General features: G+C 28.0%; 1 protein-coding gene and 1 non-coding gene across 2 annotated transcripts; one reads left to right on the forward strand and one right to left on the reverse strand.

The window, feature by feature from the left end:
• Positions 1 to 10,718: 10,718 nt before the first annotated feature.
• On the reverse strand, positions 10,719 to 15,944 carry LOC111295067 (isopentenyl-diphosphate Delta-isomerase I-like). The gene is made up of 6 exons (XM_022888425.2): positions 15,604 to 15,944; positions 14,238 to 14,293; positions 12,709 to 12,800; positions 11,747 to 11,849; positions 11,510 to 11,647; positions 10,719 to 11,247 (listed from the first exon to the last, which is right to left on the reverse strand). The coding sequence occupies exons 1-6, from the start codon at positions 15,858 to 15,860 to the stop codon at positions 10,994 to 10,996; spliced, it is 900 nt and encodes a 299-aa protein (XP_022744160.2). The 5' UTR covers positions 15,861 to 15,944; the 3' UTR covers positions 10,719 to 10,993.
• LOC149515001 (U4 spliceosomal RNA) lies at positions 11,928 to 12,071 on the forward strand. The gene has a single exon (XR_016327903.1). It is a non-coding gene; the product is annotated as a U4 spliceosomal RNA (small nuclear RNA).
• Positions 15,945 to 16,057: the final 113 nt, after the last annotated feature.

The following is a 16,057-nucleotide window of genomic DNA, read 5'->3' on the forward strand; positions in this document are numbered from 1 at the left end:
GAATAATGATATAAAAAATAAAGGTGAGAGTAATTGTATAATTTCGTTAAAATCTATTGATTTTTGACACCGTTATCCCTTTTAGAAAAAAAAATATTAAACCAAAAAGATTATAAGTGAAAAAAAAAAAATTCATAAGGGTATAAGTGAGAAAGTCAAAAACCATATAGAGTGTATGTGAAGTTTATCCTTAAGAGATGTTTGGCTCGTAGATCTTTAGATTTTGAAAGGGGAAGCAATTTAGGAATAAAGTGATATTAAATAAGAATGTGTGATTCATGAGTTTTGTTGACTCAAGAAATATAAGATTTTTGTATTTGATTCACGAAAATATAAGATTACTTAATAAAATCTTTTACTATATTGTCCATGATAATATCTGAATAATACATAACATTTATATTACTGATATGTGAATAACACGTAACATATGAATAATACATCTTTGTTGAAACTAAATAATTTTAAAAAATAACTTTTTACATTTTTAACAAATATAATATTATAATTCTAATTACTATCATAACGTTATTGTCCTTATGCATAAAAAACATATGGATCAACCTTATGTAATAGTATTAAACAAAGATATTCTAGGTTTTATTTTTTTCATCTTTTAGTAAAAGCTGGATTTTTTTATTTTAGAAAAGTCATATTTTCAACAAAAATTACATTTTTATTTTAGAAATGTCAAAATATGTCATAGGTCCCTGTGCTCTTCAATTTTTAAGAATTTAGTCCCATTAGTATTATTTGAAAGAATTTAGTCCTTATAGTATTATTTTTTAAGGATTTCAGTTTAATCATTAACAATACACAAAGACTAAAATCTTTAAAAAATAATACTGTAGGGACTAAATTTCTTAAAAATAATATTACAAGAATTAAATTTCTTTAAATAATACTATAAGGACTAAATTTCAAAAAATTGAAGAGTACAAAAACCTATGATACATTTTAACTTTTTAGAAACGTTATTTTTATTAAATTTTGAAAAATATATTTTGCATGTTTTCAACAAAAATTATGTTTTTATCTTCAAAACGCTTTCTTTTCAACAAAAACTATTTTTTTTTTAATTTTAGAAACGTCATCTTTATTGAGTTTTGAAAACTATATTTTTTTCATGTTTTTGATAAATACTGTATTTTCTATCTTAAAACGTTGTCTTTGTTGAATTCTAAAAAATATAATTTTTTATGTTTTCAATAAAGACTGCATTTTTATCTTAGAAATACCATCTTTTCAATAAAGGCTTTTTTATTTTAAAAACATCATTTTTGTTAAATTTTGAAAAATAATTTTTTCATGTTTATAACAAAAACTACATTTTTATCTTAGAAATATTATCTTTTTCAACAAAAACCATATTATTTATCTAAAAACATCATCTTTGTTAAATTCTAAAAAATAATTTTTTTCATATTCTTAACAAAGACCGTGTTTTTTATTTTAAAAACCTTGTTTTTGTCAAATTATGAAAAATAATTTTTTCATGTTTTCAACAAAAAATCATGTTTTTAATCATAATTTTTGTGAAAATTTTAATAACACTATGTTAAAAACATGATTTTTGTTTAAAATATATTTTAAAAAATTTTCATAATATTTTATAAAAAATGACTACGTTTTTAAGATATATAACATTGTTTATATAGTTTGAAAATAAAATTAAATGATAGCAATAAGAAAAAAATTTCACTTTCTCTTCGGAATTTTAAAAATTTCAAAGAAATGAGAGTTTTTTTGTTTTTCTTTCTTTTTCATTTCTTGACAATTATTGGGAATCTTAAAAAACTCAGTACTCTTATTCACATGAACTAAATTAAAAATTTAAATTACAAAAAGTAAGATTCAGAAGAAAAAATTAATACTTTCTTCTGAATCAAACACTCCTTTAGATTATTATTATTCATAAAAATATGATTAGGTTTTATCAATATATATATATATATATATATCAATATATGAAATGAAAAGATTTTTCCATGCAACAATGGGCAAACAAAATACTAGTACTTGATTAAATAGAGTGCATAAAGAAAATAAATCAAATTCTTTTGGTACCAAAATGAAACACATTATGCTTAAAAAGTAATGGCTACGTGGTAATATGATTCATCCAGACTTTAACTTTATATAAACAAAAATAATTAAAACGAACAATATGTCTTAAAAAGAAGAAAAACAAAAAATACAAGAGAGTTACTAATTAAAAAATATATATGAAAGAGGAGTATTGTAACAATAAATAAAAAAAAAAAGAAAAATATATAAAAGAGAGTTTTGTAACATTTTTTTAAGTTAATAATTTACCCTTAAATCTTTCTACCTTACTATTTACTTGGACTACGTGTATAAAATTTTTCGAACATACAATTTTCAAATGTTAATTTCAATTACTTACCAATTGATTCAAGGATCAGTCAGCAACAATGTTAATTTCAAAGAAACTAAAATCGGCAATAATGTTAATTCCAAAGAAACCAAAACTTTAAAGCAAATAAATAAGTGTTCGGTTCAATTTATAGAAGAAGTTTTTTACAGTAAAAGCATAGACAAGGTGTTTCACCTTCAATTTTCAAAATTTCTAGTTTGTGCCAAAAAAAAAAAAAAAAACCATTAATTGAGCTTTTGGAGGAAAATATAAATCAAAGCTTATTCAAAAAAAAAAATTTTTAACAAAAATGCTCACAATTTGGAGATAAGAAAAAGATTTATATGCACTAGGTTTTGAACCCTCTGATTTTCTAAATGACATTTCTTAAAAATAATTATATAAACTAATTGAGTTAAATTTTAAATTTAATTTTAATAATAAATATTTAATAAAATTTTCTCATTTTATCTCTTCATTGAGGTTTGTTGTATCCAACATTGTTCTTTGATATTAATTGTAGAAAGTATTCACAATTCTTTTGCCATATGAAAGAGTGTATTGACTTTGTATGTTTCATAAGGTGAGGTGAATTTGGAGTTCCGAACCTTTTATTTCAGTTTCATTTTAATTCTTAAATTTTAAATCATTTTATGATAGTCGCAAATCTTTTAAAATGATGTCAATATGGTTCTCTAATTAAATTTTGCATAAAAATATGAGAGAATTATAATTTAAGATAATAAATCGAGAATTATTGTTCTTTGTTACCAAATTAAAATGTATTTATTAAAAAATAAATAAAACTTTTAAAATTTTCAAGAATAAAATAGAACTATCATTTTGCCCAAAATTTTCAAATTTTAATTTTAAATTAGGGGTAAAATGGTACTTTAATTTCTTTCTTAATAATTATGAAAATTTTATTTCATTTCTAATAAATAAATTTGGCTTGATAGCAAAAGTGATAATTTTGGGTCCAGTATGATTTTATTTCCTGTCTTTATTCTTATTTTATCAATTTTTATTTCTCATATATTTATAAATTATGATCAAAGAATATAAAATTAAATCCTACTAAAATTAAAACTAATTTAAAAAAAAAAAGAAATGAAACATGCTCGAATAATATTTTAACACTTAACTAAACAGAAGTAAGTTATAATTAATAATCCTAGAAAATATTTTTGGAAAATTATTAGTAATATAATTTGAATCTCTCTAAAAATATGACAACCAAACACAACTGACTTATTTACTATTACAATCTCTTGAGGAAATATTTTATTAGAAATAATTCATTTAATATCACTCAGCAAATGAACATAATTCCCTTTATGTTTAAGTTTAAAAGTTAAAGATCAAATTGGAACTTAAATTAAAGGTTTGGGATAATAGGTCTTGACATAATTATATGTGTCTTGTGTTCTCTTGATTTATGTTTTAAGAATTTTAAATTTTTGCGCTTTGAAATGGAAGGATATTTTATCTTTCAATTCAATAATTCATAAAAGAATAAACAGGATTATATTCTTTTATTGATTTCATTTGTTTTTTATTTTAATTAAATATTTATTTATTTATTTATTTTGCCTAAACTTATAATTTAATTTAATAAAGTTGACTTTTTTCAATTATTAAATTATTAAATAATTTTTAATATTCCACTAGATTTTTAGGCTTTAACTTATTTGTTCTTGTGGACCCTTATTTGTGGCACTCAAAAATAAGAATGTGAATAATGAGGGAACAATCCAAGTTTGTGGTTATAATAGGCAAGCCTAACTCTCTTAGTGACTAGGTCTTTATTTTATTTTAAATATTAGATAGTTATATTACATTGAATGCACCATTATATGCATGGTGGTAGAGATGGGTGTCCATTATTGAAATAGGTTTTTTTTAAAAAAAAAAAAAAGAAAAAGAACTTAAAAATAATTCAAGTTAATCCTAAATTAATTTATCATAAATATATTTATAAAATAACAAGAATTTTTTACTTTTAAAATTTGATCATTAGACATATGTATAAAAACAATAGAAAATAATAATGGAGAATAGTGACACAAGAAATTATTTATACTTCTTTAAAATTAAAAAAAAAAAAAAAATGGCATCCTGAGGACCCGGGCATAGTCGAGTAATCCTATAGTAGTGTATTAGTATTCTTACATCTTTTAGTTACTGATTAAAATTTTGAAAATAAGTATTTACCAAACACTTAACCAAAAAAAAAAAAAGGATTTCGCAAAAGCATCAAGAATATTCTTCAATACTAACTACAAAATTTTGTATTTTGATTAAAAACTTTCTGAATTTTATCATTTTACTTAGATAAATCTTTATATTTATTTTGCATCCAATTAAGTCATTAACAAATACTTTGCATATAAATAAATTCTTAAACTTTAATTTATATTCAAATAAATCATTTAACCTTTAATTTGTACCTAAATAAATTCTTAATATAAATTAATTTTTTGTTTAAAATAAAAGCTTATTTTAGTTTAATAAACATATAAAAATTTATCTAAATAAAATGATAAATTTTTAAAACTTTTTTAATTTTTTAATTTTTTGTTGGTCTATCACGTAGCATGGGTATCATTCTAATATTAGAAGGACTTAAGCCAAACCAAGGTGGCTAAACAACTTATTATCTAGGTTTTAAAAATATTAGATATTTAAAATACATTGAATTGCAATTATATGTCATAATGATTTTGGAGCCGCCCGACGAATTTGGAAACGAAAATAAAAATGAAATTGTTATTAATTTTTTTTTATAAGGTTCGATTGGCCACTAATTAAAATTTATCATTTTAATAAAGTTTCAAAGTTAATTAAAGTTTATCAAAAAGATAAGTTTAAGGTTTGCGAAACAGTCTGGGTTCAAGAGTCGATTACATATGGGGAAGGATTAGCACCCCCACAATGCCCATTTAGAACAGTACAATTAATTACGTGTTATCTATTAATTTTGATAAAAATAATCTTAATTTTGGTGTTTAAAAAGTAATTTCCTTGATTTCTTTTGTTTATTACTATTTTGGTTTTTACCTTATTTTTATCCTATATTTATTGTTCAAATTTTATTCGAAAAAAATAAATCAGAATCTTTTTTATTAAAATAATTCTTAAAATGTTTCAGTACATTGATAATATTAAAAGAACTATTTCGCATCTAGAGATTTTTTAGGTATCGCTTCTCGAAATATCTTAGAATCTCATCATTAAAGGCTCGAATTTACTTTTCATAAAAACTATGTCATATATTCAATGCAAATAATAATACATTGATGCACATATTTTATTTTTTTTCTTTTAAAAATTTTATTGATATTTATTGAATTATTATTATTATTTAAGTTTTTACAGAAAAGAGAAATTTTTATTATATTAAAAATTTTCTATAAATATTCTAATACACTTATAATATTTAAAAAAAACATCTCATCTAAAGATTTCTTAAAGCATCTCTATTTGAAATACTTTTAAAATCTCATTACCGGATAAAATTTCTTTTTTCTCATTTTTTATTACTTTATTTTTAATTTTATTAGTAAAAAGAAAAATTTTTATGGTATTGAAATTTTTTTTATAAATACCCCGATACACTAATAGTATTTTTAAAAAATCTTCTCACCTAAAGATTTTGTAGGTATCACTACCCGAGTACTTACGAATCTTATCGTCGGATAAATATTTCTTTTTCTTATATTTTTTATTATTGTATTATTATTATAAAGTTTATTTTAAAATTAACAAAATTATAAAAAATTTTAACTATATATTTCATTACTTATTTTTATTATTATTTTCTTTATTGTTTCCATTTTTTATAAAATATTTATTCTAACAAATTTAAAAATTTATCATGCATAAATATTAAAAATAAAACTCAAAATAACAAAAATAATAATATATAAATAATAAAAAATTTAAAAAAATAAAAAAAAATCTGAACTGGACCACTAACCAATCCGAGCCGGTTCACTAGAGGTTCGTCTAGATTGGTTGAAGGCTGGCTGAAGCGAGTAGCTGGGTCAGGTTGCACGGATCCCGAGTCAAATTCAAGTCCACTTGCGGATCCTCCTTAGTTCAAAACAACGTTGTTTTGGGCTTTATCTTTCTCTATATAAGCTAAAAAAAAATTATTTTGCTCATTTCTTCTTCTACTCCAAAAAAAATCCCCCAATCCCCAAAAATCCTCTCAAGCAGCACCAAAGTCTGACGTCGTGCCACCATGCCGACCACTGCCTAAGGTGGTTGCTAGCAGTTGTGCGGACACCAAAAAATGCCGAAAAAGCTTTCAAAGTTCTTCTCAATGCCCTATTTCCAGATTCGATCTTCTTTTCACCGAAAACAGCCCTGATGGTATAGATCGGGGTTTAAAGTTTTGATTTTTTTTTTATAAACTAAAGCTGATTCTTTTTTTTGCTTTTTTTTTTTTTTGCAAGCAGCTCTTTAGTGCTGGGTTCCTTGCTGATTCGGTGAGGGCTATGTTTCTATTTATGATTTTTTCTTTTTTTTTTGTGCTTGCGGTTTGATGGGTAGTTGGGTTTTCACTGGGGTTTCTGGGGTTGTGGATGCGTGGTTGTTTCGGACGCGCGTCTATGGGGCTTGGTCACGTGGTCTCTTGCGCATGCTAGGTTAAGGAGGTGTGGTATTGAATGTTGGGACTAAGATTGGGGATCATGGAAGGAGGGAAGATGGGTGCTAAAGGGCTAGGTGTATGGGGCTTGGTCTCAAGCGCGGATCCATCTGTGGTGATGCGTGAGTGGTACTGCTACTTTTATAGGCCTTTAGTGAACATGGGCATAGAAGGTTTGGTCTGGGTGCTACAGGGTTTGCAGGGTTAATAGAGGGCTAATAGGGATGAACAGGGGGTGGCAGTGGTGCCATGCACAGCACCTACTACCACCAGCCCTTTTGTTTTTTTTCTTTTTTAGCTTTTTTTTTGTATTTTTTTATATTTTTTGTTTAATTAATATTAATGTATAAAAAAATTTATAAATAAATAAATAAAAAGAAAAAGTAGGCTTTAGGCTTAGAGAACGAAATTAGGTCAGAATCCAGTTGAATCAAAAGCGGGCCTCGACCTGAAAACTCGATATACTCGATAAATTCTAAATCGAGACTCAACTAAAAATTCAAACAATTTTAATGTCTACAATATGCTTTAATTTGATAGAGATGGGTATCCCCATCCATTATCTCTCATCAACTACAACAAATGTTTTTTAGCTACTCTAATTAAAGTCATTGCATTAACAATATCTTGATTTAACATTTGTAATGTCAATGACAACTCGTTTGTAATTCCTAAGATATTTTTCATCAAATGTAAGATAAAGGCAAAGTCAAGATTGAGTCAAATCTAATAAAGCACAAGCTTCACCTTTTTGCTCCAAACTAATCACATCTTCTACAACAATTTCAAACATGTCATTAATGGAATTAAACATAAATATCAAATTTATCAAGAACCCATAATATGAACTTCATCATGTATTTTTAGTTTGTTGAATGTTGGTTTCTTAACTTATACCTCTTTCGTAAAAAATTACCAACTTGTAATGTCTCAACAACTTTATTTCTTAAAGAACATATTTTCATTTACCTAAACCTTCAACAATATTCACTATATTTATCACAATATTGAAGAGTAATACAATTTAAACATGATTCTTTGCTGCGATTACATTTGTCAATTGAAATTAATAAGCAAAACAATGAACATAATAAGTGGATGCATTCACTTTCTTGATCAAATAATTTAAACAATTGAGTTCACCTTATTTGTTGCTAACTCCATCATAACCTTGCACTAGAATCTTTGACATACTCAAATTATACTTAAAGAATAAGGCCTCAATAACCGCTTTACGTGACAAAGAGATTGTTTGTATTACTAATAATACTATACCAAGAAGACATTCAAAAATATGTCCTTTGAAATCTACATAATGCACAATAATAATAGCTTGTTCTTTGATTGAAACATTACAAGATTTATCAAATACAATGAAAAATAATTCATTTCCAAGATATTTCATGATAATATTGATAGTTTTAATTGCAGTAGCATGAACAAGATCTTTTTAATATCATACACTATCACTTTTGATTTTCCTAGTGCATATCGTAGACCACTATTGATAGTTTCATTGTAGTTGGCAAGAAATCTGAAAGGCTCAAAAAAAAATTTTTGATTGTGGGAATTTCTTAGTTACATTTCTATCATGAAATGTCAAACTTTAACATAAAAGAAAGCAAATGGAATCAAGTACCACAGTTAAGTGAAATCAATAATCTTTTTATGCTTTATCAGATTGCTATGCAAAAGCAAATTGGATATGTTGCTTTTAATTTAACAAATCTTGACAATAATTCCAACTTTTATTCCAACATGAATATAAAATCTTTCTTTCTTTTTTCAATTTGTGAATCCATCCGAAACAAAACAATGATCACTTGTTTGCACTCCAATATTCAATTTATAAAGATAACAACACAAGTAAAATGCGGCTTCCTTCTCTACACCATATTCCAATCAATTAATATAATTTTTAAACTATGTAAGAATAAAATGATGTAATGCCTTTTCAATTTTTTAGGAAATTGTGTTTATAAGATTGACATAGATCTTTTTGAAAACATGCTCTTCAAACTTTGTCTCTATCATTAGCATTATAGTCTAAATTTTTTTCGTAGCCAAAATTTGAAAAAAAATCATTTAAGTTAATTCAACATGAACTTATTTTATACAATATTATGTGCCACTAGTATTGATTCCAGATAATTTTTTAAAAAATAAGCTTCCACTTAATGAAATATTTCTTCATAACTAATTAAATTAAATAATTTAATTTATTTAATTAGTTTATAAGAAATAAAAAAAATTTTCAAATACAATTTCGCAAACAAAGACCATCATGCATATTTTATTTATGTATTTTAAATTTTAATTAAATAAAATATTTTTGTATACGACAAATAAGTAACTTCAAAAAATTAAATTATTCATTCAACTTCAAGAAATGTGCAACATTCTTTATTCTTAATCTATTTTTAATATAAATATAAATAAATCATAAATTAATTTTAAATCAAATTACTTCATCAATATAAAACAATTCAAATAATAAATAAATATTTTATCACATTAACAAATTACAAAAATAATTAAAAAATAATTACATACTTCAATAACTTGTTGATAGAACAAAAAAAATCTCTAGCTTAATGGCTTTTTTTCTCCTTACTTCTTTAGTTCCTTTCTTTCTATTGGGAATTGTTACTAGATTGAGAAAATGTAGGTGTGATAAAATAAGAGCACTTCTTGAACCCTTTTTTTTTTCTTTGACCGAGACAACTTTTTAGCTTTCACATTTATTGTTTTTTAAATTTACAATGGTCCTTCCATAAAAAAATTAATCATAAAAGTTTACTTTATTTGTATTTACACATAAAACTTTTTTTTTTTTTGGAATAATAAAAGAAGGATCTCATTGATTAATCTACAATCATCGTGTAAATGTTACAAGACTATAAGAGGGTACTCCTCAACCCAGAACTCATCTTCAACAGCTTGTAGTCCATATTTTGCTAATTTATGGGCAACCATATTGGCAGATCGCAATGCGTGTGATAAAGAGCAGGCATGAAGAGAAGACGTCATAACTTTGGCTTCATCGATTATTGTTCCAATAGGAGACAAATTTGGTTCTGATGACTTAAGGTTCTTCGTGATCCCCGTGGGAGCGCCTTCCAATAGGAGACACATGAGACCTTTATTGCAATTACAATTTTTTTCTTTTTAATATTTGCTGTTATGTCATAGATATTATTTTTAATTTTCAGGAGTCAAATATAAAGTAACTAAAGTTTTTACCACCTTTATAATATATTTTAAGGGGCATAAGATCTCAGGTAGCTGTCCCGCCGTGGAACCGTCCTTAAAAGATTTTTTTTTTTTTATATCTCGAATAAGAAAAATAAACGAAGAAAATTATAATTCTTTCAAAAAGGATTTTTTACAATTTACTAATTTTTTAATAAAAAAGGTAATCTTTTAAGAATTATTAATTTGAAATTTAAAATGAATTAGATTTGATGATGTAGGATTAAAACAATCAATGAATCGTTTTTTTTTTCAAAAAAAAAGAACACTTATCAAAGCATTCTAGGAAATGTAGGTTGGCAAATTGCATATATGGAATGTTGCAGTAGCGCTAAATGCTTGCATAGTATTTCAGCTGCAATGACAACTTCATTGTAAAAGCTAGTATTTCAAAGAAAAGGTGTGGTCTAATAATTGCATGGAATCTGGCCAACATGAAAGCAATGTAAAATGAATTGTAATACCTATTAATTAGGCAATTACAACTAGTTCAACTATTATAACACGCTTCAAATATTTTCTTTCTTGCAATCACAGTACTGCCCAGACTTCAAGCCAAGCCAGTTGCAAGATTTAACTCAAATTTTAACATGTAATATTTTCATGTGGGTAATAACAGGATTTAACAACAAAAAGAAACCAGCATTTTTAGAACTATTTCAGACCTGCATTTATTGGAATAAACTTTCCGGCAGTCTATTGTTTTTTCTTTAAGTCAACTTGTGAATGGTTTCCATGTCACTTGCCTCCTCAAGGGTCCCTTTCTCAACATGATCCCACCACTTGAACAAGAAATTATCCACAACAAGTCTGAACCAAGGTGAAAGTTTCAAACCTTCCTCACCGGCATCAGTTTTTCGCAATAACTCTTTCAGTTGATCACGGTTCACATATTTAGCATCCGCTACCTCATCAGGATTTGGATGACTGTTAACATCTCGGACAATGAATAGGAGGTAATCAACTGCAACATAATAAATACACAAGGCAACAATTTAGGGGGCAATGGTAGCAGTAAGTGATAGGGTATATGCAGTATCCAACAAAGCAGGCCAAGAAATAGATATGAGACACTTACAACACCAGCCATTGAAATGTACAATTTGTAAATTATAACAACTTTCCCATAAAGGGAGATCTCAAACTTTTTGCAATTAAAATGGCTTAAGAGAGGTGAATAATCAAACATAATGCTGAACTTTATGCAAACAGAGTAGAATTATTACGTTCATGCTCGCCCCACTTGCCATCAGAAGGTGCCTTGTAGAGCATGCGACTCAGCGGGATGAACTGATCAACAGGAACATCTTCAGCAGGAATACCCAGCTCATCCAAAAGCTTCCTTTGCGCAGCATTCCTCACCCCTGGTAAGCAGATGATTAGAAAAGGAAATAGGAAAAAATCATCAGTCCCAGTGAGAGAAAATCCTGTAATAAATTGAGACAGGTGTAAAAGGTATATACCAAGACACTTCTCCGTAATAAGCTCAGATTCACGGTACAAAGGATGACTGCAACAGGTATTTGTCCATACAAGAGGAAATGTTACCTTTGTTGCAGACCGTTGCTGCCAAAAACCAGAAAGAGAAGGCATGTGAAGAAAACTTTCCCCATCACTTATTTACAAAGCATAACTGTGGCACATATCTTTGCCCTTAGGGCAATGACACAGCTAGTGAGGTTCTAACCGACATGTGTCTATTGCTTGTTGAAAAGTATTTCCAAACCACCTCTTAGGCCTGGGTTCAACCCAAAACCCAGACAGAAAAGGCGTGTGAAAAGAACTTTCCCCATCACCTATTTACAAAGCATAACTATGTCACATATGCTATGATGCAACAAGCATATATTTAGATAATTTAAGGTGCTAGCTAGCTTGGATGAAGAGCCTAAGACGACATATCCTACTTTCCCACTTTTTTTTTCTTTTACTCTTCTTTTTTTATCAACCATTCCATATGATTAAAAGCAACTGATCCTACAGCAGTTGACTTCATAGGGTTTAGCCTGTCAAACTTACAACTATTAAGGTGCTAACTAGCTTGGCCAAAGAGCCTAAGACCGAGGACATATCCTACTTTCCCACTTTTTTTTTTCTTTTACTCTTCTTTTTTTATCAACCATTCCATACGATTAAAAGCAACTGATCCTACAGCAGTTGACTTCATATGGGTTAGCCTGTCAAACTTACCGATTTTTCTTTTTACGTTGGTTTTAGGACTCATAAGGTTCTTCAAAAGACAAAAATGGGCAGAGATTTAGACACCAAAATCTTAATTTCAAATCCATAGAAATTATAAGGAAAATGAGGTGAATAAATATGTTAAATGATACAACTTGTTTGTTTCATTTGTCATTATAATGCCAAAGCTTGAAATTAATAACAATTTTAAATATCTCAACTACCAATAATTTTATCATGTTACCTGAAGGAGCAACTCATATTTTGTGCTAAACAAAAATACACTGAATGCTCTATGCAGCATATTTCCAGTTAGAATCTTTTCCCACAAATGACCTGTAAATTTTCAAGCCAACGTTAAAAGTGCAGAAATGAAGTTAACAGACTAAAGACATTCAGATGTCATATGTATTCTCATAAAGAGCAGCATGTGGATAACTGATAGCTAAAGCTAATAGCCTTTAATTCCCATAATTCAGAAACACAAACTATAAGATCCAAAATCAGGTCAGAGATTCAAGATTTTCTTTGATCTTCACTTCTTAAATGTTAAACAGAATAGAGGACCCACATGCACATGAAATTATTCTTTTTATAGCCTAATGAAGAAAGCTCGCTGAATTTATACAAAAAAACTCTTGTTAATGATTGCTTTTAAAATATTTTTAAATGATAAAAAAAAATTGAAAGGCATCAAACAATTTCTCCTTCATCAGGCTCAGTGAATTGTATAACCAGGATTTTGCGATATACTAAGTTTAAGGCTTTGCTGTACTAAGAAAGTTCTTTAAACGAGAGCTACCTCATCCTATACAAATTGAAAAGATCATTACTGGGCCCATTCTATATTAAAGTCACCTACAAAATTAATACCAGATCATCCTTTTTTTTTTTTTCAACATCAGCACAACAATAATATGATTTCTGCCAATCAAGCAAATATACCATCTTAAAATATTAACACTCAATGAATGGAGCCATGGAGCAATTATATGTCAATCTCAACAACACTATAGAGGATAAGAGACACAAAGCATCAAAGTAGGGCTACATTGGTGCAGTTATGTCCAATTGAATGTTCGTCTACAAAACTTTGCTTGTAGGAGAAAAGTGAAAATAGGAACAAATAAAACCATGCAACTTCAAAATATCCTTACAATCCTACATAATCTCCAGTTATAGAAAGGAGAGATCTTTTCCAAACAATTGCCATGAAAGTCATAAAGAAACTGTACCAGTTCCAACAGTGAGGAAAGTAACTTTTAAAAGGCATAAGGGCCCCAAGTAATGTTAGGCCTAACGACATATTGAAGAACTGAAGATGCCTAATATTAACTTTTGCAAAGCATCAACACACTGAAATGAATGTGTATAAACTGTAGAGACCCTAATCTTATAAATACATAAAATGACACATGCATGAAGCCGTGAACACCGTTTTACAACAGATCACAACCTACCCAATCTTGGGTAGCTTGAGATGAAAGCACTTGTCATAGTGATGCCCACCACAAAAACTAGAGCTCAGTGGTGCAAACGCTATAACATGCCAAACAAGAAAAGAAATTCAGAGGACACACATATAAGTAATAGCCAGATGAAGAAAATGTCATATTAAGTTAATAACTACCACGAACGGAAGGTATACTAGCTATTTGGGCATTACAATAGAAAGAATTTCTTCCCATCATCAAATTAAGTCATATGCAGTCAAAATAATGAAAGCAACAGTATTATACCCAACGGAAACGGCATCATAGACATTTTACTTACAGTTGTACTTGGATTCATGGCCAACCACATTATCACTCTCGTCCACTAAAATACATCTACAAAAGATTGATGCAGAGGCCAGTAAATTAGACACAACATGAGATTGATATAAAAATGGGTTAATATGTGAAATGCCTCCTATACTATAAATCTTTTGTCAGTTTAGCACCAAAAGAAATAAAATTCTCTCTTTGGTACGGCAACTTTTATTCCGTCAGGCACTTTGGTGCTTCACAATGTTCTGTCAGTTAAGTGGCTAATGTGGCATAAATACCCAAAAAAATCATGCCACATATGTCATAAATGTCTAGTCATTGCCATGTCAACTATTGCTACGCTAGCAAAATATATTTTCTCTCTCCAATTTTTCCGTTTCTCATTTTTTTATTTATTTTTCCTTTGTTAAATTTTGGATTAAAATATATTTTTTAAAAAAAATTTTGAATTTTTTTAAATGCTGACATGCAAAATAGATGATGTGACAATGACTGGACATTTGTGCCACATGTCACTGTTTTATTGGGTATTAATGCCACTTAAGTAAGTTAACTAACAATGGTAGATTGGAGTACCCAAGTGCTTGAAGGAATGAAAGTTTAGATACCAGAGTGAGAATTTTATTTCTTTAGATACCAAACTGACAGAAATGTATAGTATTTTTGTATTTAACCCTATAAAAATACTGAAGCATAAGAGATTGATAAAAGAATTGCAAGTCCAGAAAGATTTTAAACCTTGCTTCATATCAGACCAATAAGCAATCAACAGATATACATCTATCGTAATTATCAACAATTCACATAGCACCATTACATGCATCCTTTCAATTCAATTCAATCCAGGAAAGGAATATATAGGACATGGTTAATTGCAGTAAAAGAAAAAATTTCACACACATGGTAATTAAAATATGTCAAGACCAACAAAATAAACCACCACTTTTTATTACGTAAAAGCATACCCTACATAGAAATTAGATACACATACGTAAACGTATATAATGCATTGTATGCACGTGTCTACGTAAAAAATACATGTATGAAGAGAAAGGAAAAGTACAGTTAAACAAAAAAGAAGAGAAAATTTGCAGGTATCAATTAAAAATTTATTAAACAATCTTAAAATTCTGTTAATTAGTTGTAAAATGATAAAAGAATTTTACAACAGAAAAGAAAGAATCTAACAAAATTAGATAATTTTAGCTTTAATTTTTCTTCCTTTCATTTTTCCCTTCATTATATCAGAAACCATGCAGAGCAGCAAAGTAAACCCAGATCAGCAATGAAACAAAAGAAAAAAATACTGGGGAAAATGGCAAAAACCCAATTAAAACGAACAGGGGAAGGGCAGAATCGAGAAAACTCACTCATCCTCAAACATGAGGCGTCTTTGGACGGCGTCCATGCCAGCGTCGGGAGCGTCACTCATGGTAGTGGTAGCAGCCGTATCTTGGCTACGAAAAGACAAAGATGCCCTCAAGGAAGCGAGGGAGGAGCGGGGGAAGCGACGGGGAGTAAGGGCAAAAGAGGAAGAGAAGAAAAGATGGGGCTTTATAGAAGAGAAAGAGGAAGCTGATGAAGGAGAAAGTATGAGAGCGGAGGAAGTATTTAAGAGCAGAGACATTTGGTTTCTGGTCTCTGCAGACGGCAATAATGGTACCCAGCCAAATTCTTGTATGGGGATATTAATTTCTTTATTATTTTTTATTTATTACTTTACAGTATTTAGATATTTTCTTTTACTTCTTAATTATTATTTTTTGAACTTTTTAATTATTTTTGGATTATAGGACACTTAATTTTTTGAGTTAATAATGGGAA

This window comes from Durio zibethinus, chromosome 14 (assembly GCF_047325235.1).
Source record: "Durio zibethinus cultivar Kanyao isolate XHJ-2024 chromosome 14, ASM4732523v1, whole genome shotgun sequence".
Lineage (NCBI taxonomy): Eukaryota > Viridiplantae > Streptophyta > Magnoliopsida > Malvales > Malvaceae > Durio > Durio zibethinus.